Genomic DNA, 26499 nt, shown 5'->3' with positions numbered 1-26499 from the left:
AAACTTAAAAAATATTGAAACACTTGAACCAAAATATCTAATTTAATTTTAAAATTGGTTTCCATTTCATGATGATCATTAACGCTTCCAAATATTTGTCATAACCATCACGGTTTTGAAAACTTGTTTAATCATTCATTATTCGGAAAGAACTTATCTGATTGAAGCGCACATTTTTGTTCTAAGTAAGTAAGCAGAAAAATATAGGCGTTTTTTTTATTTAATTTCTACGAAATACTGTAATGCTTATCAATTGATCTGAAAGCGTCAATGTTCAGCATTGTCTGGTCTAATTCAGAAATTCTACCAAGCTTTCGTGTTGATATTGGTATTGTATTGATTTTGGAACTCGTCATTTTAATATGCATTTTTTTATAATAGTGCAAAACAAGAACTTTTAGCATTGCAGACTCTCAGAGCCGGATCTACAAATGTGGGGCCCCGAGGCCAGACAATTTGGAGATTTTACCTATATTATGGTGCTGTAGAATGAGCTAACTCTTTCCCAGGGAAAGTTTCCCTATAAATTTGATTTTCCAGGTTCAAGTCCATAAGGTAAACTAATCAATTCTCTGCTGATTTTATTTTATAAGAACATATTCTTATCAAAACACATAATAATAATTAAATAATATGTATAGCATTTTTAAAATAAAAAAGGCCACATAAATATATTTGACCGAAACCGAGCTGGAAGTTTTCAAACAAACATCAAAATTGCAATGTCGTTTACGAAAAACGTTGAAAAATAATACTACACACACGCCGAATAATATTGTCGACTTGAATCTAAGAATCTACAGATTAGAATCAACAATCCTAATTTGAATTGAATCAATCAATCTGGCGGTTTGTTTCTAATTCGGTATATTTTTAAAACAACTAAATTCTGCGTCAAATGAAATATTGTTGCCCTATTTTCATTTTAACACATTGCAATTGTAGTTTCAAAAATTTCATTTCGTATAATGAACATATATTATTCGTTACTGTAGTAATTTTGTATATAGGAAATAAATAGAAAATTTGGTGCAAAAATTAGTGTGCTGAAAGTTGAAATTGAAGTATCCGTGCGTTATTCGATAGCTGTAAGACTTTAGATAATCATCTTCTGTAAGTTAATGGATGAAATAAATAATAATTTAAATATTTTAACTTGGAATGCATGTTCTTTGAATGGTGAAGAGGACGAGCTGTTTAATTTTCTTACAGCTAATAACGTGCATATAGCAGTTATTACTGAAACATATTTAAAACCTGGATCAAAACTAGAAAAACGATCCTAACTTTTTTGTTTATCGTAATGATCGACATGATGGGGCATGTTGGGGGATTGCAATTATCATTCATAGGCGTATAAAACATCAACTGTTTTCATCATTTGAAACATTAGGTGTTTCTGTTGAAACACAGCTTGGTAAATATACTTTCATTGCTGCCTATTTGCCTTTTCAATGCTCTAGACAGCAATTTAATTTGCTCCAAACTGACTTGAGAAAATTGACTCGCAATAAGTCACATTTTTTGTCATTGGTGACTTTAATGCCAAACATCGGTCATGGAATAATTCTCAAAGTAATTCCAACGGCAGAATTTTACTTGATAAGTGCTCTTCAGGATATTTCTCAATTCAATATCTTGATAGCCCTACATGTTTTTCCTCTTCTAGAAATCCATCTACGATTGATATGGTCATCTTTGTAGCCAATTAGTTACTCATGCTGATTTTGATTCTGATCATGTCCCTGTTACATTTCAAATAGCCTATGAAGCGATTCTCAATCCTCCACTTTCAATTATTTCCGAGCCGACTGGAATATATATGAAACATATGTTGACACTAATCTTGATGATAACATTTCTTTACAAACAAAAATTGATATTGACAATGCTCTTTAAACTCCATTGTTGAAGCCAGGAGCATTGCAATTCCAAAATGTGGAGTAAAATTTGAATCCGTGATTATAGACGATGATATTAAACTCTTGATCGGTCTTAAAAACGTGAGGAGAAGGCAATTTCAACGCACTCGCGATCCTGCTATGAAAATTATATGGATTTGCAGAAAGAAATCAAGAAACGTTTTTCACAATTAAGAAACAAAAATTATGAAAATAAAATTTCTCAATTGGACCCTGGCTCTAAGCCCTTTTGGAAATTATCTGAAATTTTGAAAAAAAAAACCTCAGACGCCAATACCATTATTGAAAGAGGAAAACAAATTAGTTAGTAATTTGAGAAAAAGCTCAAAAACTTCCAGAAAGTAGCTTAATCATTCTTAGTTGATATATTTAACAAATGTTTTCAATTAGCATATTTTCCTGACAAATAGAAAAATGCTAAGGTTGTACCAACTTTAAAACCAGACAAAAATCCTGCAGAAGCGTCTAGCTATCGTCCATTCAGTTTGCTTTCCTCCATCAGTAAACTTTTTGAAAAGGTCATTTTGAACAGATTGATGGCCCACATCAACGAAAATTCAATTTTTGCCAATGAACAGTTCGGATTCCGCCATGGACATTCGACCACTCATCAACTTTTACGTGTAACAAATTTGATCCGTTCCAACAAATCTGAAGGCTATTCTACTGGTCTTGCTCTTCTAGACATAGAAAAAGCATTTGACAGTGTTTGGCATGAAGGTTTGATTGTAAAATTAAGGAACTTTAATTTTCCAACACACATTGTTAGAATAATTCAAAGTTATCTGTTAAATCTCCATGTTAATTATCAGAACTCCAGGTCTGAAAGACTTCCTGTAAGAGCTGGTGTTCCTCAAGGCAGCATTTTGGGACCAATATTATACAATATTTTCACATCTGACTTACCTGAGTTACCTCAGGGATGTCAAAAATCTTTGTTTGCGGATGACACAGGCCTCTCCGCCAAAGGACGAAGCCTGCGTGTCATCTGCAGTCGATTGCAAAAAAGATTGGATATTTTTTCTTCATACTTGCAAAAATGTAAGATTTCTCCTAATGCTTCCAAAATTCAACTAATAATATCCCCACATAAACCAAAAGCTCTTTAATTGAAACCTTCAAGTAGACATGTTGTCACGATGAGAGGGGTTCCAATAAATTGGTCAGACGAAGTTAAGTATCCAGGGCTCATGCTAGATAAAAATTTAACTTTCAAAAATCACATTGAGTGCATTCAAGCCAAATGTAATAAATATGAAAAATGTCTCTATCCCCTTATTAATAGAAAATTAAAACTTTGTCTTAAGAACAAGCTTTTGATATTCAAACAAATTTTCAGGCCAGCCATGTTGTATGCTTTACCAATATGGACTAGCTGTTGTGATACCAGGAAGAAAGCTCTGCAGAGAATTCAAAATAAAATTTTGAAAATCATTCTGAAGCTTCCTCTCTGGTATGGTACAAATGAGTTACATAGAATATCCAATGTTGAAACATTGGAACAAATGTCAAATAAAATTATTAATAATTTTAGACAAAAATCGTTGCAATCTTCTATTGCCACGATAAATGCGTTGTATATCTAGGTTAAGTTAGGTTAAGTAAATTGAAAGCGTTTTTTTTTCGTATAAGAAGGAGAAATCAACTCACCTGTAAAATTCGTAACTGCTACGGCAAATGAAATGTAATATATTGTTAACAAAATTCATATATAATCTTAAATTTGTTTTACCAAATTAGGGGCGGTCCATTAATTACGTAAGACAATTTTCGGGATTTTTCAACCCCCCTCCCCCCATGGTAAGATTTTTTGTATGAAAATTGAAAATAAATTGTATGGCTCGTAAGAAATCTCAGACCCCCTCCCCCCATAAACCCTTACGTAATTAATGGACAGCCCCTTAGGATGATATTGTTGTCTAATAACACGGAACACCTAGATATAAGAAATGGACGTAATTTGAGAATGATACTAACAAAGAATAAAAAAAAGTAAAAGAGTCAGTGGGTATGAAATAGGAACAAAAAATATGGTACAGAATCTTCAATCGAGAATTTCTCAATGTTTACATTTTGCAGATAGAACCTTTTCAAATGTTTCGCTAGAGTTTTTTAAACCTTTCCTAGAGACCTGGTGCTGCTACCAGCCTTGTAACTTGATGTGAAATCAGTGCCCTGTACGAATATGAATTTTGGTTACTGTAAGAAGCAGAGTGCCTAAAATGGATCGATTTAGCCCACCGAAAACCTTAAAACTATGCTTACTTTTCAATATTTCTCGGAAACAATATAAATTTTGATCGTAACAGAAACCGGGAACTGCAACTCTCCTATAAAACACTTTTCAACCGCGGACAGAATCGGATGTCTCCAGAAGTCTATTGCTTGCACAGTAAAAAAAAACTGCTGATTTTGAAATCAACAATCAAACTTGGGTTACTTCACACCGGTGTAATTGCGTTGAAACGCTGCGGTAGTTCCAACCCGGCCGGATTGGTTTTTTTCCTTATCGTTTCGTTTTAATTGCTTTCAGACACAGCGATTTTCAAGCTTTACAAGCAAAACTCGCGTTGAATAGCAGAGTAGCAAAAAAAAGACACCACAAAAAACCGACGATTGCACAAAACACTGTTGAACTCACGATGATGGACACCGGGCGGATCCGCGGGGGAAACACGCTTGGTTGGCCGGGTAGATATCGCGCGGGATTTCAAGCGGAGGAATCTGGACCGAAAAGATTCGAAGAACCTACTACACTGGACGGGTGGACACAAAAAACGCACGGGAAACTCGCAAACGCGTCTGGACCGAATAACGGATCTCAAAAGACTGATATCGAATAATCGAATCAAGCGAGCGCAACAAACAAACGAATGATGGGAAAAGAAACCCGGCCAAAGAAGAAGAGGCTCTTGCTCCACGCGTCGGGTGTTGGTAAGACGGCGGAAGGACGAGACGAACTTTTTGTTTTGGTTTTGTTTTTCGTAGCGACGCGAAGCTGCGCAAAAGAAACTTGAAAATAATACACGGAAAATAATATTCCTCTTTATTTTCAGTTCCACTACACGTAAGTAAAAATGTACCATAATTTGCATTTAATTTACTCAATTTTCTTCCCATTGAGCTCTCGCCGAGCGGTGTCACGAACACGTTCGTAAATTTGCTGGTTGAAAATACTGCCGTTTGATTTTGCTGGGAACAGTTGATCTTTGTTTATATTTTCCACCAGCACTTTTTAAGTAGTGTTCACGGAGAACAAAATATAGTGTTCGTAATCATTTTTCCGGTCAAGTTAACTATATTCTACGGTTAATCTAGAGATAACTATAAATATAAGCCATTTTATGAGACGTTTCGAATCATAAGGTTTCCGTTTGTTTACCAGCTTTGAAAGTTTCTGACGGGCCGATTTATTTACGATTCTTCTAGCGCTACATTTGGAAGGAGCTTATTCAACAATGACGCTGGTGGCAGTGTAACAAAGTTTTTAATTTTCGCATGTAAAATTGAAATCAGCAGGCAGAGAAAATATTTTTTATTTACAGGTAACATAATACATGTAAACCGAGTAGAAACATGCGCTGAAAGAGACGGGGACATCATCGCCAACAAAAATGTGACCAGCGCCATTCAGATATCAGGCTAGTTTTTTGAACAACAACAATGAGCGGCCCGCCAGAAAACGTCATTCGAACGTCTCGTAAAATGGCTTATAGTTGATTAGACAGCATATTGTTAAAAACAGCTATACCGTATAGTTGTTAACAACTATACATTTTATTGAATATACATACGTCAAACGTCAAAATTCAACTATAATAGGGTCCTAAAGCCCTGTCCCAATTTTAGTGCCAAACGCTTAAGTTTAGGCCAAAAACACATGTTTACTCAATTTTCTAATGTTTTCCGTTGGTTTAAGCCCAAACAATATTTTTTTAGATTTTGTCCCATCCTTTGGCTTAAACTCAAATTTTGGGTGTATTTTGTTTTCCGTGTCCCTTACGAAATGTCAGATAGGAACAACCCCAGTGGTCGAACTAAAACCCCTGTGGTGTTTTTGTCGACTAAGCAAACGTCAAACATGATCAAAAGTGTCAAGGTTCATTTATGAATCAAATTTTTAAATTAAAGTTTAAACATGTTATAGCCATTATTTGAGCGGGAAAAATTGCTAAAGTAGTTACAATAACATGCTTTTTCGTGTTATTAAATAAAAACAATATTTCATTAAAAATTTTAGGACCCAATTTAGTTGACTCAAAGTAAATTTAATTGAGTTTATAATATTTTGCAATGTTCACTCAGCATTTTGTTCTGCTTTATCAACATATCTGAAAAGATTCGCTGCTGCTTTATCGATCTTAAAAAAACATTGCAACAATCAAAATAAAGTGCGCGTCGGCAAACTTGATACGTGGTCCCCTGAGTGAGAGGTGGTCATCTTATCAACTATACTAATCCTTACAAGGTAAAAGTAAGTAGATTTGTGAGCATGACTTAAAGTCTAGGGATGTGAATGTTTTCGGATAGTGGTAATTATCCAAGTTATAATTGATATTGACTGTTTAACGAGAAACTTGCAACGATCGACACGCCACCATAATTCATATAACGGAGGGTATTAGCACTAACTTGGTGGTGATAATTTCGCAGTTTGGAGGTTAACATCACCTCCAAACACTAGCGATTTTGCGGTGGGATGATGACGTTTGATCACGAATAGGTACAAGTGGATCGCTGAATCAATGAAGTGTGTGTATTTGATTTGACGTTAATTTAGTGTTGGCGTAAGTTAATTTTACTTCGAAACAACTAACTGTGCGTAAGTAAAAGTAATTAACGAGATAATCTCAACATAAAGAAATTCTTCTGCGTGCTGCGTCATTGGTGCAATTTTTCCGATGCACGAGTTCACTAATTTGACGTTTAAGCGGTGCTGAATTCACTGGTTTCCATCGTCACATTGCGGGTCACATAATTGGGTACCACTCAAACATCAAATAGTGATCCTGTGCATAGGTCCATACCACGACGCGATGGTGCGGCCCGGATAAAAAATACAATACAAAAACAATATAACGTATTGAAACAGTACCATTCAATATATTGGAAATACAATACAGTATATTGTAAAATGACAATACAATTACAGTATAATATATTGTTTTGATCAGTTCACTGTATTGTATATGAGATTTTGCCAATATAATGTGTGGCCGGTTAAGTATCGTAACAATACAAATATAGATATTTACTCATACATACATTTTGAAAATACAATACGATATATTGTTCATGTATTGTCTTGATTAGCAATTCGTGTATTGTTGTACAATACAAAAATAATTAAACGAACTGTATTTCAATTAGTGGTGAAAAGCATAGAATATGTATTTTGAATGGATTGTCCCCCAACTTACCGGATATTCGTGCCAACAGTAGTAAAATAATTCAACTTTTATAGAAGTAAAGATATTTATCATGGTTGCATTCGTCGTTACAGCTAATGTCAAGTGACTTCTACAAAATTACTTATTATTACTTCTTGAATATTTTTCACCCAACATTTCTTGCTTGTGTTTTCGTGTTAGGTGTCGGGCAGGGTAGACGCGTCACACGAAGCGACGCGAAAATTGCCTGGGAAGGAATAACAATTATTAATAATGAAATGTCAAACTCCAAAGGATTTTCACGTCGCTTCGCGTTACGCGTCTACTCTGGCCGACACCTTTAGGTTCAAAACGAATTCGATATTGACTGTTTAACGATAAACTTGCGACGATCGACGCGCTAACTAACTTGGAGGTGATGATTTGGAGGTTATTTGGCAATTTGGAGGTTAAAATCCCCTCCAAACACTAGCGATTTTGCGGTGGGATGTTGACGTTTGATGACGAATAAAATTTGGATGAATGTTCGATAATTTGATCAAATCAATTTAAGAGTGCAGTATTTAAACACGGCATCACTCTCAAACGTCAAACTTCTTTTTACCAAAATCCCTCTCCAATCTCACCTCTCATCATACTTCGCCAGTGTCAGTGAGAAAATGCATACCAGCTGCATCAGTTGACACATTTGCATCAGGCAGTGAAAACAATCTCTTCGGGAAGTTGCATTCTCGCTTTTCTCCCGAAAACTTTTCACCCTCGGTGTTGTGGTGCTTCGAATAATTCAACAAATTTGGCATTTTTACCGGTGATTTTCGAGTACTCAGTTCTAATAGTGCTGATTTAGTGTTTGTATCAACCGTTGCCGCAAGCGGTTTGGTCTTTTCGGACTGATATCGATCGTAAAGCGTGATTGCATTTTACTGCTGCTCCCGTTAGGCAAACCTCACGGGAAGCTCCCGGTTGCAGGATGTGGGACTCATCCGTGTTTCTCAGTACGTGTAAGTATCTGAATGTCTTGGCCACTACCTTGTTTCTGTTAATTCCTTTCATATTTTACAGTAACACCGAAGTTCTACGTGGCTCTCACCGGCACTTCCAGCTTGATATCCGGCCTGATACTGATTTTTGAATGGTGGTATTTTCGCAAGTATGGAACATCTTTCATCGGTAAGGTCACTGTTCAAATTCAGGCTGTTGCCGGAATTTCATGGGATTTCCTTGATTTGCAGAGCAAGTGTCCATCAATCATATCAGCCCATGGATCGGCGGCGGGGAGACCACATCGGAAAGTGTTACCAGCAACACGACGCCCACCACGCAGAACATGCCGGAATGTAAGGTTTGGCGCAATCCGTTGAACCTGCTGCGGGGTGCCGAGTATCAGCGGTTTTATTGGGCCACGCAGAAGGAACCGCTCACGTTCTACGATATGAATCTGTCGGCGCAGGATCATCAGACTTTCTTCACTTGTGAAGGTAAGTGGGCAGTAGGGTGAGGTTTATTATTCAAAAGATCTCAAAAACCAAGTTTATGTTGCGCTTCTGAATTAAAATCACATAAATAGAGAGACCTTAAAGTTTGAGTCAAAAGTATTACTACTTAGAGGTAGCAGGTCTTAGAGGTAACAGGTCACTAAAGTAACTATTTTGGTAATGACAAAAAGAAAAAAAAAGCTGGAGTTGCTTTTCGAATTTAAAGCATCAAGAAAAGAGAACGTTTATGTTGAAATTTCTGGAGAATATTGTGTAGAAATAGGAAGCTAGAAGAAATTTGTTCTGGCAAAATTTCGTAATCGGTTTTAAGCTCAATTTGGACAAATTTTAGCCGAAAAAAGAATGAATGTCATGTAAGACCTGTTTATGAACTGCTCATGGGATTTCTAGTCTTCAGCTGAAATCTAAAATAGATTTCAAAGTTCCTCAAGAAGTAATTTATACAGAATCATTCAGTATATAAGCCAGAAATATAACTATAATTTTAACCAAAATGTATCGAAATAATTCTTTATACTCCAGGATTTTTAACAAAAAATCAACTAGTTCATCTTTTTTTTCTGGCGTTACGTCCTAACTGGGACAGAGCCTGCATCTCAGCTTAGTGTTCTTATGAGCCCTGCCACAGTTATTAATTGAGAGCTTTCTGTGTCAATTGATCATTTTTGCATGTGTATATCGTGTGGCAAGTACGAAGATACTCTATGCCCTGGATAGTCGAGAAAATTTCCTTCCCTTGCTGAATAGCTGCGCGTTTACCGCTACGACTATCTGGGCCCCTAAATCAACTAGTTACGTTCTGTTATTTTAATAGTAATATAAAAATTCAGTTGAAAATTCGAAACAAATGCGCCAAGAATTTGTCTGATTATTCAAATTTTGTATAGTGCCAGCAATTTCTGTCATCTGAATTTTATCAATGTTTTTTTTAACAATACCAAAACCTTTACGCAACCAACATCGAACATATCCCCCTAAACTCTTTCAAGAATGTGTCCAGCCATGCCAAAAGCAATTTTTCGTGAAATTTATTTTGCACTTCTTCCCTGCCTGATAAAATGTAGAGGCATAGACATAGGGCAATAAATTCGTTATACCATAGTTTCCCAAACTGTGGGTCGCGACCCCCAGGGGGGTCGTGAGCTGCTCTCTGGTGGGTCGCGAAAAAAATCTCAATGTGTATTAATTTTGTTAGAAATTTTTACTACATTTTAAAATGTCTCTTGGAATTGATTTAAACAGTTTGAAATTATTCTCATTTATTTATTTCAGCATTTCTGTTAGAATGCCTGACTATCGTTAGGTACTGATGATCAAGACACTAAATGTGACATTTAAATTTTTATTGGAAAGATGTTAGAAAATAGAAACTCCTTCGATATAACACCCAGCTGTCAAAATATTTTGTTAAATATAAACCTTATTTTTCACGAAGAAAAGTTTTGTGCGTATACTGTGAAGCATTTCACATCAATGCTACTGCACAAGCTACTACTGATTGAAATCGAGATTTACATACTACATTTCTGTGTCAAACTTATGAAACATACACTTAATTTAGCCAATAGTGGAATTGGAAATATTTGTTTAAAAAATGTTATCATTATTACTGGAAGACATATCACAGAATTGATAACTTTCCAGTTGAGAAGTCTAAAAACTTATTTTTTTGATTCATGAATTTCTTTATAAAGTTCATTGATATTTCCATCAAAAATGTATTACGGTGAATTACATTAGAATTAGTGACATGGGCAAGTGAGCAACATAGTAAACTCTGTAATTTAAATGTTCTTGATGCATACCTTATCCGACAAATCAACCATAGACTTCGAAAGTTTTAGCGGAAAACTTATTTCACAACAGTTTGCACCTGGTGGGTCGCGAGGAATATGCCTGACGGCTAGGTGGGTCGTGCACTCGAAAAGTTTGGGAACCTATGCGTTATACGGTAAACTACCAAAAAACTGCACAGTTAAAAAACACGCAAACTGTTGCACAGTTCATGCCTTCATGATTATGGCTAAGCAAAAATTGACCTGTTAAGCCTGTTAAATAGATTGAAATTTACTCATTCGTAAGTTTCTTTCTTCGGAGTTCCAAATCCATCGACTTTTAAGACCCGTTTTTTGAACTACTAGTTTTGAGGTCACTATCGTGAACGTACCATATTTGACGCGGGTCCAAACTTGACGCATTTTCTAATTAATGTTATCATAAATTAATTCTAGATCAGACTAGCACTCGAAAATGTATTGCTTAATCTTTATTTACATGTTATTGATGGATTCCAATCGAAAAAAGTTTATATTTCATTGATAATAGTTAAAAAATAAAATTTGTTTGAAAATGCATTTGACAAGTGCGTCAATTTTTTCATTCCTTAGTGAATATGCTAACTATTGTTGATCAATTTTCGTGAAATTATTGTGCTGTTTTACACCAATATTATCAACAACAGTCAGTAATATTCTTTTATTCATGAATTGACGTCGAAAGTTTTCTACTTTTAAGCTTTAAGACATATTTTTGTATGAAAATCTTGTGCGTCAAGTTAGGCACACAATGTTCCTAATTATTTGCTATTTTGTTCAGCATGTTTTGTTGAATCGGAAATAGGAAAATAAATATTTATGGGGCTTGCATTCAAAAAACCGTCCGCAGAACAACCCAAGGCTTTATGTAATCACATGTAAAGGGTCATTCATAGATTACGTTTTTAGGAAGAGGAGGAGGTTCAGGGAAACGCAACGATTCATACAAAATATTCGCACTTTTCATAAAATAAATGAGGCCAAGGTTGAGAGGGGTTGAAAATTGTACAATTTATCGCGGTTTATGGGTGTCCCCTAATGTTTCAAGGAAGCTTCAATAAATGCGTCAAGAGGTGAGGTGTAGGTTCAATGGTTTGTTTCGTATAACTTATACAAGGGGGTGTCCATGAGATACGTGTCACAAAAACATACTATTTTCTACAAAAACCCCGCCCATCCGCCCTACTTCACACTTTTTATATGGAGCCTTCAAAAACTTGTATGATTCGTCACATCTTGCAGAGCACCTCCTTCCCCCTAATAACATGACGTACGAGAACCATATATGGTTCTCGATCTATTTCGAGGCTCATACTGCCGTTGGTTCTACGCATATTTGTCCCGGGGTCCATAAGGGTGACATAGAACATGGGACAAGTAGGCGTAGTTCACGTGTTATAAGTAACGAAGATTATCAAACGGTAATTTTTGGAACCGGTTGTTTTCGTTCTAGTTTTTGACCAATTTGTCCTTATTTTAGCAACTACCTTCCCCGTTCCAGCGCAACGTAGTTTTCAAACCTTTCCATTGTTTGATATCACGACGAAAATACATTAAACTAAACAATAATGCTTAACTATAGATTGAACTCAATCGCCGGTTTTATTTTCTACACTAACTAAACGCATAGCAAAAGTGAGTACCGGATGACGTCATTCAAAACATTTTCCGAAGGTTCTAACTTTTATGTCCTCTCTAAAACGCTTTTTTCATTTAATTGAACTATTGAATACTGAAACTCTTGTATATTTTAAACTTTAGCAATTATTTGTAAGTGCGTCAAATAAGGAACATAGTGCGTCAAATTAGGCACATTGAAGAATTGATGCGTCAATTAAGGAACCTAATGTGTTTCACAAAAAGTCAATCAAACATGAAGAAAAAATCGTTTAATGTTTTTTTATTGATTTTAGCCTAATTTTATAATAGTTGAGCTAGCATAGGTTCAAATTTCAACAAAATCGGATAGATTTAGACGATTTGACAAGAGTTTGAATTTAGAATTTTCTTAACCGCGTCAAATATGGTACGTCCCCGGTATTTTGATTATTTTAGTCACTGAAGGTGTTGGAGCGCTAAGGGTGATTCAATCACAACACTGTTTTTAGAGCAGATCGAAAGTCGGGTTTTTCTTGTTGATCAGCTTAAACTAGAACAGATTTATTTAGAATTCATTTTCATAACAATATTGCATAATTACTTACAATTCTCAGTGCTTCTTTCCGCTAGGTTTCAAACCGTCTGTCCAACTGACCTGTTTCTAACTACTTCACTCTCATTACCGCTCACCTTTCTTCAACGTTTTCCCTAGTGATCCTTTATAGAGAGATAAGCGGAAGTAAAATGGAATGATTTGGCAACAGACCAGCAGTGCTGCACTCAAAAAAATCCAAACGTCATTGCTACGTGAAAAATCACGTAGATCATTCCAAATTCATTTTGCCTCCACTTCATCTGACTAACATAAAGATCACTAAGCCGTTCATAACTATCAAATAATGAACCGGTTATTGTTACTAAGGTTACCTATCGCACTTACGTGAAATTCACGTAGGTGCCTAAGTTCATTTTGACATCTGCATATTGTACGTACATTCGGTGTTGAGCGCAAATCCTAAGATGGCGCCCGCTCGATTTTTGCAGAATTTCAGAAGCTGCTGAGTTTCAAATCCTGTGTTAGATTGATTTTAAGGTAAATATGCTTTGAATACCGAAGAACCCCTCTATTACTTCATATTTTACACCTGATTTATAACCTCTATCAATTATAGCACGCGAAGGCTGCAACAAAACAGAACAAACTCACTACATTTGGGAAACAAGATTGACAATGCTCAGATTGAATATAAAAATATCACAATCTTTTAGTTTTGTTTACATTTTCCAATTGGGAATTAGTTTGCTTCCAAAGCCTATTAGAGATAAGGTTGGTCTTTATTCTAGTTAATTTAATGCAAAACCATCTAGGTCCTATTGAAACGCTTCGTAAAGGCTACCGGAAAATCCACGTAGCTCTTACATGTAGCGCCAGTGGAATGAACGAAGTTCAAAAGTTCATGCGTTCATTCTGGGCTACCTATGATTAACGTAAGAGCTACGTGAAAAGTGCGATGGAAAAAAAACCACGTATGTTTTCACGTAACAATGACGTTTGGATTATTTTGAGTGTGATTTTGCTCGGCGTCGAGAATAATATTGTAACACGGACATGACTTCCTCATTGCTATAAAGTGTATTTTGTTTCGTTATAGATCTTTGAGCTGCATATTAAAGCTAAGTATGCTGTTTCGCTCAAGAAAAGTAAAAAAATTCCTTGACTGAATGGGTCAAGAAATTTCCTACAAAAAGCCCCCTTTGAAATGACATTTCTTCTCAACTGCGTACTGCGATCAGAAAAATGCGATTTTCTGGACCATTTCTTGGAAGAAATTTTCCACGTATCGAGATAGGCGATTCCTTTTCTTGTCAGTAGCAAACCAGCCTTAAAACTAATAAACAGCCTAAAAAATCAAAAACTAAAAATCGCATTGACAAAAATTCAAAAAAGTAAAACATTTCATTATTTTGCTTTATGCAAAATTACTTTCACCGAAATAATTTCAAGCGGATTACATTACTCCTCAAGAAAAGTTCAAAACAAACATAACGCATGTTCGTTTGGCTCACACTTTGACAGCTCTCGCTGCTCGATTGGCTCACACTTTGACAGAAATGTCAGCTTCCGCGAATCTCTCTTATAAAGGATTTCTAGTTTTCCCTGATCAACCGTATATAGGGTTACCAGTCGTTATTGCCACGCTAACAGAAGGCACTATAATTTTGCTGTCTGGTCGCTACAAGCCCTGTCCTCAAAGATTCACCAATTCTTTCAAAGGTGCTTGCAAGAGTTGACCAGGAATTACTCCAGATGTTTCATCACATTATTACTTAAATATTTTGTTTAGAAATTCCTCCCAGAGGAAGTTCACCAATAATAACTGAAAAATCCCTTTGAGACATCCCTGAAAGAATTTCTAGATACATATTTTGGAAGGAATTATAGGAGGAAACTCCGGAGCAAGTTCTGAAGGTATCCTTAGAGAAACTTTGGGTTAAAATCTTATAGGAGTCCTGAACGACAATTTTGAAGGAAAGCATCTCTTGTGAAATTAATGGTTGAAATTCTTAAACATGGAGGCAACTTAAAAAAAATTGATGGAAGAATCACTGCATGAATTCCTTAAGATCATCAGAGCCAAAACTCAAATTTTCAAGAGCACAAATCTGGAGAATAACTGTTAACGCTGAAAATTTGATCGATTGGCAGCGAGTGACCATTCGATCAAATTTTTAATGCGAACGGTTGTCTGGTTCTCTAGATTTGTGGTCTTGAAAATTAGAGGTTCGGTTTCGATGTATCTTCACGTGAAGGACTTGGGATTGGAATCTCTGAAGTAACTGCTTGATTCATCCTTTTTAAATTTCCAGATTGGATTCATGAAGGTATCTTGAATGCAATTCTTGAAGAAATTCTCTAGAAAGTCCACAAAAGTTGTCATGACCAAACCTGGTGCACTTTTTTCACGATCATTCTTGATGCAAAATGAGAGGCTCCGAAAAACTTCAATAATTCTTACGCGACTATTTCACAAGTTCTTAAGGACATTGTCCCAAACGTTCAAAGATGGCAGCAAATATGGCACCCGTCAACTCCCTCTTCTTTCTTCCCTCAGAACGCTTCCCCTCATGCATACTCTACCACAGCCACAGCGAGCGTTCAATTAAAATAAAAAATGTACCAACTAACCTGTTCAGAATAAGCATATTTTGCTACTCATATTAAAACAGTGAGTTTTCTTTGTGTCGGGAGATATTCTGGATCATTATAATAAATAATTCATTAGTTTTGTGCAAAACTAAAATCACTTCGCGAATGCTATTGAATTTCTCACAACACTTGTATTTTCTCACATCACAAACTATTTCCGTTTATAACTTCCCTTCCATACACCGCAGCACTTCAAATTCTTGATGGAATACTCTATACACTCTACATTTTCGACTGGAGTACTTCCCAGACATAGAAAACTAATAGTTTTTCACTTTTGTGTTCGAACAAACTACGCGTAAAAAGTTCCCATGGAATCGGATGTATTACACCGGTTTGTTTGTTTTGCGGTTGTCAGTCAGCTGTTGCTAGGGTTGTTGCTATGTATTTGAACAACGTTCTAAGATCTTGAATTCAAATATATCAATATATCACTACTACATATACTGCTGACATATTTCATTCATATCACAAATACTAGGAAATACCTTCTAGCGGTCGCAGTGAACTTTCACCTTAAGAAATGTATACTCAGATTTCTCGCGGAACAGTTTCAGGAATGATGGAATTATTTATGGAATTCATCCTTCTCCAGAATTTGCTCCAGAAAATCTTTGAGTACTCCAGTAATTTCTACAGGAATAACCCACAGGGACTTCTCCAGACATTTTTCCACATATTTTTCATTGATTTCTCCAGTTCTCACTATACGAAATTTTCCAAGAAATCCTACATTAGTGTTATAAAAAAAATCTTTAAAGTTTTATTATTTTCTTCAAATTCATTCTGCGATTTTTTCAAAAATTCCTTCATTTATTTCAAATGGATTATCTCAAGAACTCATACACGGGCTATATTTGGTATTGCTTTAAAAATTCAAGGAAACCTATTATGAAATCTTCTACATCAAAACCTATTTTTTCCTATGAATTTCTCCAGCATTTTGTTTAGTTACTAGTTCCTCGAGTAATTTATCTATGGACCTTCAAAGTTTTTTTTTTAAACAATTTTAGAAGAAGTCCTTAGAAGTTATCAGTTGAATTCTCGAAGATGTCTGGAACGCGAATTTTGGACGTAATCATAGAAAAATCAATGAATAAATCACTGGATGAATTCTAGTAAGCTTTAAGGTTTGCTTAAGTGATTTCTCAAATAGAGGTTAGTTAAGTAATTTCGCAAATAATATTTGAAGGTATCCCTGAAAAAAAAAATTGTGATTATCCTTGGAAAATTTTAGTTTAAACTCGTGAAGATATCTTAAACGCAATGAATTCCTTAGGACAAAAGTCACTAAATGAGATGATCTTGGAGATTTTGGAGAAATTTTGAAAAAAAAAATAACCGTTCCCTAGTAGACAGTACGTTCCTCTGATTGATACGGTTCTTTAAATTTTGAATTTCAGGAGACGCCGGCAAGGCGGAATATGAAATAATGCAGACGGCGTGGCGCGAGCGCAATCCGGTCGTCCGAATCAAAGCCGCCAACAATGCCATCGAACTCAATGCGAACTGCGCCCCAGCGTACATTTTGTTGGCCGAAGAGGAAGCAACCACTATCCTGGAAGCGGAACGAATACTTCGAACGGCTTTGAAGGTGGCGGAAGCGAATTATAAGAAATCTCAAGCCGTTCAGCATCAAGGCCCCATCATGGAGGGAATCTTCCGAAGGGACACCAACGTACTGATTTATATTAAGAGGCGTCTAGCCATGTGTGCCAGAAAGCTGGGGAAGTTAAAAGAGGCGGTCAAAATGTTCCGTGATCTCACAAAGGAAATTCCGCCAATCATGAATGTGCTCAACATTCATGAGAACCTACTGGAGGCGTTGCTGGAAATGCAAGCTTATGCAGACTGCCAAGCAGTGCTGGCCAAATATGACGACATCTCACTGCCGAAATCAGCGACGATTTGCTATACGGCAGCTTTGCTAAAAGCTCGAGTCGTTGCTGAGAAATTTTCACCCGACATAGCTTCCAAACGGGGTCTAACTGCCGCTGAAATGAGTGCCGTGGAAGCCATTCACCGGGCGGTAGAGTTCAATCCTCATGTACCCAAATACTTGCTGGAGATGAAGCAACTGATTCTACCTCCAGAGCACATCCTAAAACGTGGCGATTCGGAAGCACTGGCGTACGCATTCTTCCATCTGCAGCACTGGAAAAACGTCGAAGGGGCACTCAATCTGCTGCACTGCACCTGGGAGGGAACCTTCCGTATGCTTCCATATCCGCTGGAACGTGGCCACCTTTTCTACCCGTATCCAACCTGCACGGAGTGTGCCGATCGCGAACTCCTGCCCGCATTTCACGAAGTGTCCGTCTATCCTAAAAAGGAACTGCCCTTCTTCATACTTTTCACGGCCGGTCTCTGCTCGATAACGGCCCTTTTGGCACTGCTCACCCACCAGTACCCGGAGTCTATGGGAATCTTTGCCAGCACCACTCTGAACTGGTTCTCCTTGCCGTTTCACTTCGTCAAAGAACGCCTGGAGACGATTTGGCCGTGCAACCTTCTGCAGCATTTATCGCGGATTTAAACTACTGACTATAACCTGATCCTACTACTTAACGAGCGCTTAGAATAGGCTATTAACGCGTCCATTGCCATTGATTTTATAAACCCCCATCACTGAAACGAAGACGCGAAACCAGAAGCTCTCTGTCGCTGTCGAAACATTCGCTGGTCACATTTCTTAGTTTTTAGATTGAGTTTTTGGATTGCTTTCTCATCCGCTGAGCAGCAGCATTGCTCATAGAATTATCCCTCTAAATATACCCATAAGCAACTCCCGGACACGTACGCTGAAAACGGAAACGAATCGCAGAAAGTACTATAAAACGCCACTTAATAATTGTAGAATATGATGAATAAATTAAACCAACCAAAATGCAAATTGTAGAAACAACGTCTACAAAAATTATCGTCTGCTCCCTTTATGTGTAGTTGTGAAAGATTTGCAGTTTTTGTGAGAATTATATAAAGAAGTACATAAAATATAGCAGCATCAACATGAGAACTGCAATTTTATAACTATTGATGACAGCCACAGTAAGAGCAAGAGCTATTCAATTAGACTGCCTCTATCTTTACTTGTTACCATGAACATCCGTTACGGTTCTATATTGATGACTAGTCCCACCTTTTTCAAACCCATAATTATCGTATGCTCGTTTGTAGATGCACAAACACGCGAACTTCTAACTTATAAAGTGAGATTGCATTTTGCTTAATGAATTGAAACGTCCAGGTCTCTCCTAGTTTTGCGTTCAGGTTTCCAAGCTAATACCCAAAGAACTTCCCCTAGTATTCTTTTTCGAATTTCTTGTTCCCAGCAAAGTGCGCGAAACGAAACACAAAAACAAACTCCCGGCGTCCCGAAAACGAAGCGTCTTGCTTGGGCTTACCAAAACACTCTTTAAACAATATCATTGCCATTGAGGCTACAAAGCCTGTTGAAGAATTTAATAAATAAATCCTCAAACAACTACCGAAAAGCTAAACATTACATATACTTTGCAATTGGATTAAATGGACAAATTTATGTGAAGTTTTGCGAAAAAGTTACACGTCTTCTCAGTGAGAATCGAACTCACGACTTCCTGATCTCTAGTTAGGGCGCGTTACCCCTACGCCATGAGAGGACTCATGGACGCAGAAGTTAATCTGCATTTGATTTCAGAAGAAAGAATGTCATCATTTACAAAAAAAAATGCATTTTTTATATTCAATAGCAATATTTTTTATTATTATTTAACGGATTTTTCTGTTTCAACTAGAGACGTTTCTTGTTAATCAATATAAAAAGCGAACATTACTTAAGCAGATACAGCGTGGTTTTTCCTGTCGTTTTTAAAACATTTTCTTTTCTCTGTATCAACCGGAAAGAGGCATGTTCTCTTCAAACATACCGTGTTCTGTATGTACGAGTGAATGTGTATGTGTGTGTGTGCTATTAGAAATGGAATTGTATCGTGCTTGGCCGTATCTGAGAGTGTACGAGTCTGTTGTCTGTTGCGTTGCGTTTCAATATATAAGTAAATCTTGACCATAATCGCGCAAAAATGAAATAGATAAAAAAGAGGAAATAAGTTGCGAAAAACTTAATGACGACGACAAATAATAGTAGAGAAATAGGCATTAATTATTTTAATAATAATAATTAAAAACAATAAATTTTCGTAACATATATAAACGTATTTAAATGCTCATCGGTTCAATTGTTAATGTTGATTCGTATCCTTCTGTTCTCCCATTTTGAAAGCAATAAAACATACTGATTTTGTAAAAAAATATGTCCCACCATTCGTTTTCTTCCGTTTGCTGCTGCTGCTGAATTGCTGTTTGCTATTTGTGTTTATATGTTTCGCCCAATAATGATTGAATTTGCTTCACTTGTGTAAGTTCGATACATTACCGGTATAATGGTAGATTCTATGAAATGGTATTTTTTATGAAGTTTTCTAATGATCGGTCTACGTTTTGCTTGCTTTAGGTTTTAATCGTTTTACTTGCTTGTTTTGATTTAGGAAAATGTTGATTACTTATTCGCTAAATACGTTTCCTTATTTTCATTACTGCTGTGTTCTCTTCTCCTCCGCTGTCTGCTATTTCGATAAACTTTCTCCTAAATACATGCAAAAAGGGTAGGCCTTACAGAAACCGACCCCACTTCAATAAGATTTTATCCAAATATTTAATACAACAATGAATGGGTTTCCCTACCAATAGTTTCACGTTTTTTTTGCATCGCTCAACTTTTGTCGCACATTCGCATTTTTTTCTTTATTTTCACAGTTTAAAAAAAGACACTCGCTCTCATTCGTTCTCAATCTCGTTTTTTTTGCTGCTGCGATTGTGCCTGAAACTTCTCTCCCACCCATGCTTCCGGTTTCGTTTCTTTTGTTCACCTACATACCTCCCTCACCCTTTCCGTGGCTAATAAAAGTTGGAAAGATACTTGGAAGACGTACTCGGCAGTCGTCAGTTGCTGTTGTCCTCGCCGTCGAGCGACTCATCCTGGACCATGGAGTCGTTCTCGCGCTTCGGTGTCGTCAGCCGGGTCGAACTCACACCGAGACCGCCGCGTCTGGAAGAATAACGAAAGGTTATTGTAAACTCGAAGAAAGAAAATCGTATCACACAGCCTTGTTAATTGGGGTTTGCAGATGTTTAGCCTGGCAAAGTAAAGACGCAAATTCTTACATTTTCGAAGGGGCAATTATTTTTTTTTTACTAAACCATAAAAAAAACTGTAATGCACAAACAAAACTATTAAATTATAAGCAAGAATGATTCTATAACATTCCCCAGAAAACCATTCCCCCGAAACACATTCCCCAGAATTCCATTCCCCAGAATCTCATTCCCCAGAATGTACCATTCCCCAGAATTTCACTCCCCAGAATGAACCATTCCCCAGAAAACCAATCCCCAGAATGGACCATTCCCCAGAAAATTATATACCTACTTTAAAGTTTTGAAATAATCTATTTAAAAAACTTGAAAATTAAACTCCATACAAAGTTGTTTACAAGTACATGAGAAGATTAGCATTGGTGCTGCTAATTATGAACACTTTACGCATAATTCAAATTTCATTTGCAAATGAACTATCACAGTAGTTTCACTTTTATTGGCACTTATGAAAACTGAGAGATCAGTCTATGGGGAAACACAATATCCAATATTTATTTAAAAGAATATACAACTCATCACTACTCTGCACAAAATAGAGCTACACCCTTATTTCGGTATAGTAGATTCCAAATGTATAATTTCACATGTATGTCCAATTTTTATCAAATGTAGTGATGTATGCAGCTTTTCATCAATGTTTTAAGAAGGTGCATCATCTCTTACTTTTTAGGGCTACACCGATTAGAATAAAGACGTTCGTAGTATCATATTATACGTTTCCAATATAATGATTACGTAAACTCGGCAGAAAAAAACTTACTATTCTGCACATTAAAATGATACGCCCTTCTTTGCATCAAGTCTAAATTACAAATGACTTGTTTAATTTTGCACGAAATAGTGATACACCCTTCTTTCAGTCTTATCCTGTTGACGATATAGACAAAATTTTCCGTAAGGATACCAAATGGCAAGAAGGCATTTGGCATGATTGATTAAATGATCAAGGACCATTTGATATAATGGTCATTTGGCCAATGACCATTTGGCATGACATGAAGGACATCCTCTTTGAAAAGAAGCAGCATAAGTATGGCTGGATGGCAAATGGCTTTATACCAAATTATTTTATGCCAAGTGACCTTTTGCTATATGGGCTCTCCATCGATATATTTTGCCTATATCATTAATGAGATAATACTGAAAGAAGGGTGCATCACTATATATGCAAAAATAAATATATAGTCTGTATATTTTATGGGAATGTATTAAAAAAGGGTGTATTATAATACAGTTAACTCTCCCTTACTCGATATTCTGTATCTCGATATTTCCCCTAACTCGATGGAATGCGCGGTCCCTTCAATCTAGCATACTTTGATCCCTCTGTAAGTCGATACCTCTCTAACTCGATGTTCCCTAACTCGATGCGATCTGTTTCAGTTTCCTATGCAAGTTTACCTCTCTAACTCGATATTTCCATGAAAATTTTCAAATATTCTCCAAATGTTAAAAAATCTCATTAATTTGATAATTATGATTATAGTGATAGTTAAATGAAGGTTGGCAAGTCATTTCCAGATGATAAAAAAAATGAATTTTTGAAGATTATGCAAAAAGTGTCACGTTGCTAAATGTACTAAAAATTTACTATTTTTCACATTTAATTTACTATTTTGAATGTACTTTGTCAAAATAATAAAAATTTCAAAAATTGAAAAATTTGTGTTCTGCATCTCGATACCTCCCTAACTCGATGGTCCCTTCAATATCGAGTTAGGGAGAGATGACTGTAATATGCAAAATACTCATGAATAGGGGGATTAGGGGCATATTGGACACATTAGGTAAATGCTTATTTTACATAGAATGGAAATATGTTTCTTTGCTCTAAAATAAATCCACCGCTTCCTCTGCTTTGCTTATAAACTAATTTGAAGCTGAGAAAAAAATATAGTAGAATTTCAGAGGACAAATGAAGCAAAGCGTAAACTTTTATGCCGTCAAAACGTTCATATACAATACAGATTTCGTACAGTTTATAAAGTTTTGCTGAAATATGCATATTCCCAGAGAGTAAGGGGGTGTCCATTTCGCCCCGTGTGTTCATTATGTCCCTAACCCTCCTACCTACATATTTGTTTTGTCACATCAGACCTTAGCCTGTCACATAAGTGACTCTTCTTCCTCTTTTCTGGCGTTACGTCCCTACTGGGACAGAGCCTGCTTCTCAGCTTAGTGTTCTTATGAGCACTTCCATACCCGAATAAAAAATACAATACAAAAACAATATAACTTATATAACTTATATAACTATAGTTATTAACTGAGAGCTTACTATGCCAATGACCATTTTTGCATGCGTATATCGTGTTTTTTTTTTATAGATTTCTCGCACTCCTAGCAAAATCTAGAAACATTCACCATCCACGGCTGTCTTGGCGCCGATTGGGATTTGGCTCTGTGGTTCTCATTCGTATGTCTTCTATAACTACTCCAGCTCGCTTGAGTTGTTGTGAAAGAGGAAAAAAAGGGGAAAAAACTCAATCACACCACATATAATCGGCTTTTGGAAAGAAGCCTATGTGTCCCCCGGAACTACCTCATGGTATTACTTCGGGAAACGGGGGCTTCAATTTTTTAACGCCGCCATACTTTAAACTCTCCGCTTCTGTTTCTTGCTTTCTTAGGCTGACTCCCTCTCGCTCTCTTTGGTCCTCCTGTCTCCCCCCGGCGACGGAGGTTGTCCACTAGTTCCGGTGGGGGAAAACTGCCGCACTGTGGGGCCCCGTCTACCGGCGGATATCGCAGGGGAAATTTCACGCGCAGTCTTCGTCTCCGGGTTGCAGAGGTGGTCCGACGATTCCGGTTGGGGGATAACTTTCGGTTCATCGGCGCCCCGAAGACCCAAGGCCATACCGCACTAATTTCTTCTTCTTCTTCTTTCTTCGTCAGGCTGACATTCAAGTGCCGAAGTCGGTCCGACGATTCCGGTTGGAGAATGGCTTCCGGTTCGTTGGCGCTCCGACGACCTGAAGCCAAGCACTGATCTTTACGCTTCATGTCGCTGCTCTACTCTCCACTTCCGCTGTAGTGCCGACATTATCTGCGTTACTATCCTGTTCACCGCATTCCATTTATCCGCGTCGTTGCACATCCGTTGGATGACATTGTCAACGTTTACATCTTCACCAAGAATGGCTTTCATCTCCTCTCGTTCCAGGCTAAACCGCGGGCATGCAAAAAATATATGTTCCGCAGTTTCCTCCGTGTTGCTGCATTCGGGACAGGATGCCGAACTTGTGTGACCGAATCTGTGCAGATATTGTCTGAAACAACCATGTCCAGACAAAAAATGCGTCAGTTGAAAATTTACTTCACCATATGGTCTTCTTATCCACATCGACAGACTTGGGATAAGACGATGTGTCCATCTGCCAGTCGTAGCTTGATCCCACTGATGTTGCCATTTTCTGATGGTGTCAGCACGTTCTCTTTCTCGGACTCCTCTTGTGTGGCGGTCCGTGTAGCACTCGCGATCTTCCTCGAGAAGAAGGCTGATAGGTATCATCCCTGCTATCACACAGACTGCCTCCGATGAGATGGTGCGGTACGAACTTGAAACCCGCATAGCCATCAACCTATACGTACTGCTCAGACGCGATCGATTCCTTTCGGTCTTAAGTGCAGTCACCCATGCTGGACCTGCATATCTGATGATCGATGTTGTGACGCTCGCTAGCAGCCGCTTCTTGCTGCTTTTAATCGCAGAGTCATTTGCCATGATCCGGGATAACGCCCCTATCGCCTTCGCTGCTTTTTCACATACATAGTCGATATGTTTGTTGAAGTTAAGTCGATCATCAATCATCACCCCCAGATGCTTAACTTCTCGCTTCGAGTCGATGATGCAATCACCAACCGTGATTTTTGCCTGCTGCACAACCTTACGATTGCTTATCATAACCACTTCAGTTTTGTGGTGAGCTATCGCCAGCTTTTTGTCCCGCATCCAATCTTCTACAGTCTCGATCGTCTCGGTGGCGAGTACCTCCACCTCCTCTCTTGATTCACCGACTACCAATAGCACCACGTCGTCCGCGAAGCCAACAATCTACACGCCCCTGGGAAGATTCAATTTCAAGACACCATCGTACATGATATTCCACAGAGTCGGGCCGAGAATAGAGCCCTGAGGAACGCCCGCCGTAATTTGAGTGCGTATATCGTGTGGCAGGTACGAAGATACTCTATGCTCTGGGAAGTCGAGAAAATTTCCAACCCCAAAAGATCTTCGACCGGTGGGAATCGAACTCACGACCCTCATCTTGGTCTTGCTGAATAGCTGCGCGTTTACCGCTACGGCAAAAAAAATGAATATTCATATAGCTTTCTGGGGAATGGTGCATTCTGGGGAATGGAATTCTGGGGAATGTTACATTCTGGGGAACGATTTTCTGGGGAATGGTTCATTCTGGGGAACGATTTTCTGGGGAATGGTTCATTCTGGGGAACGGAATTCTGGGGAATGGTTTTCGGGGGAATGGTTTTCTGGGGAATGTTATAGAATCGCAAGAATCTGATCCCTTTGAAACTCAAGAATATTCTCTAGAAAAACTCGAAAAGCTTCTTGCTGAAGCACGAGGAACTTCTCCCTAAAGGCACTAAGCTAGAGTAACTTCTCATAAAAGTTCAGTAAGCTTTGTTCAGATGCTTAGGAAGCTTTTTCCAAAGCTTCATCCTAAATGTCGGAAAGCTCAAAAGCTCAGAAAGCTTTCCTCAGAACTTCTCTGAGCTATTAGATATGTTCTCAAGCTCAAAAAGGTTCTCTCAGTTCGGCAAAGCATTTCATTCATACTCGAAAAGTTTCTCGCAGATGCTAAGAAAGCTTCACGAAGAAGCTTCTAGTAAAAGATTTCCATCACAGAATCTGGAAGAGCTTTCCGCAGATGTTGGAAAAGCTTCTCACATAAGTTTGAAAAGCTTTCCACAGAAGTTTAAGCAACTTTCTACGGAAGTTAGAAAAAAAAACTTTTCGCATAAGCATCCCCCAGAAGCTCGAATAAGCTTCCAACAGAAGTCTACAAAAGCTTCTGGCAGAAGCTCGACAAGCTTCTTTCAGATGTTCGAAAATCTTCTCTCAGCGGCTCGAAAAGCTTCTCTCAAAAGCTCGCAAACCTTTTCTCTGGTGCTCGAAATTTTTCTCTAAGCACGTCGAAGAATTTCATGCAGAACCTCGTTCTTTAAGGTGTTTATTTAAGGCTCTCAAAAGTTCGAAAGACTGCTCATTGAATTTCAGTAAGCTTCTGCATTATATAGAGCTTCTCTCAAAAGCTCGAAAATCTCCTTTCAGCAGGTCGAAAAGTTTCTCGCAGAAGTCGTAATAGCTTCTCGCAAAAGGTGGTAAAGCTTCTCGCAGAAACAGAAATGCTCGAAAAGCTTCGTGCTAATTTTCAGAAAAAAAAACTTCTCAAAACTTCAAGAAGCTTCTCGTTGAAGCTCGATGGGAAAATTTCTATAAGAAGCTCTTCTATCAGAACTTCTGGCACTAGCTTCTCGTAGGAACTCGTTCGTAAAATTTGTCGCAGAAGCTCGTTCTTAAGGTATCTCTCGGAAGTTCTAAAGGCTGCTCTCAGAAGTTCGAATAGAAAGCTTCTGCATTACATTGAGCCTCTTCCAAGAGCTCGAAACCCTTTTCTCAGATGCTCGAAAATCGCAGAATCCGGAATAGCTTCTCGCAAAGGGTGGTGAAGCTTCTAGCTAAAACGGGAAATGATCGAAAAGCTTCTCGCAAATGTACAGAAGGCTTCTTGCTTTAGTTAAAAACTCTTCGCAAAACTTCAAGAAGCTTCTTGTAGAGGCTCGCTAGGAAAGCTTCTATCAGAAGATCGAAAAACTTCTTGCACTTCACGTAGAAACTCGTTCGTGATTTTT

At 37.6% G+C, this 26499-nt stretch overlaps 3 protein-coding genes across 8 annotated transcripts in view; 1 reads left to right on the top strand and 2 right to left on the bottom strand.

Annotated features, from left to right (window-relative positions):
* Positions 1-4765, bottom strand: part of LOC5570531 (coronin-1C) — a 183801-nt gene extending 179036 nt beyond the window's left edge. For 3 of the 6 annotated variants that reach the window (XM_021840739.1, XM_021840738.1, XM_021840740.1), the window contains exon 1: positions 4188-4765. The gene's annotated coding sequence lies outside the window, so the exon portion shown is untranslated. The remainder of the gene's footprint in view (positions 1-4187) is intronic. The other 3 variants (XM_021840747.1, XM_021840751.1, XM_021840750.1) reach the window with 2 other exon arrangements.
* Positions 4766-7983: 3218 nt separating this feature from the next.
* LOC5570529 (protein ST7 homolog) lies at positions 7984-18442 on the top strand. Its single transcript, XM_021840737.1, has 4 exons — positions 7984-8313; positions 8375-8482; positions 8545-8790; positions 16833-18442. The coding sequence occupies exons 1-4, from the start codon at positions 8283-8285 to the stop codon at positions 17963-17965; spliced, it is 1518 nt and encodes a 505-aa protein (XP_021696429.1). The 5' UTR covers positions 7984-8282; the 3' UTR covers positions 17966-18442.
* A 760-nt stretch (positions 18443-19202) lies between these two features.
* The window catches only part of LOC5570505 (myosin heavy chain, non-muscle), a 167865-nt gene continuing 160568 nt past the window's right edge, over positions 19203-26499 (bottom strand). Inside the window, exon 14 of the mRNA XM_001659142.2 lies at positions 19203-20515. Coding sequence (XP_001659192.2) covers positions 20410-20515 — 106 coding nt within the window. The 3' untranslated portion in view covers positions 19203-20409. The remainder of the gene's footprint in view (positions 20516-26499) is intronic.

Source organism: Aedes aegypti, chromosome 2 (genome assembly GCF_002204515.2).
Source record: "Aedes aegypti strain LVP_AGWG chromosome 2, AaegL5.0 Primary Assembly, whole genome shotgun sequence".
In the NCBI taxonomy this organism is placed as follows: domain Eukaryota; kingdom Metazoa; phylum Arthropoda; class Insecta; order Diptera; family Culicidae; genus Aedes; species Aedes aegypti.
This window is presented reverse-complemented; position numbering and strand designations above follow the sequence as displayed.

Excerpts from the sequence above, each read along its gene's own strand:
- LOC5570529 (XM_021840737.1), top strand. The coding sequence starts at position 8,283 with ATGTGGGACTCATCCGTGTTTCTCAGTACGT. Across the intron at positions 8,314-8,374 it reads ATCCGTGTTTCTCAGTACGT|TAACACCGAAGTTCTACGTG; the intron begins GTAAGTATCTGA and ends CATATTTTACAG. Across the intron at positions 8,483-8,544 it reads GTATGGAACATCTTTCATCG|AGCAAGTGTCCATCAATCAT; the intron begins GTAAGGTCACTG and ends CTTGATTTGCAG.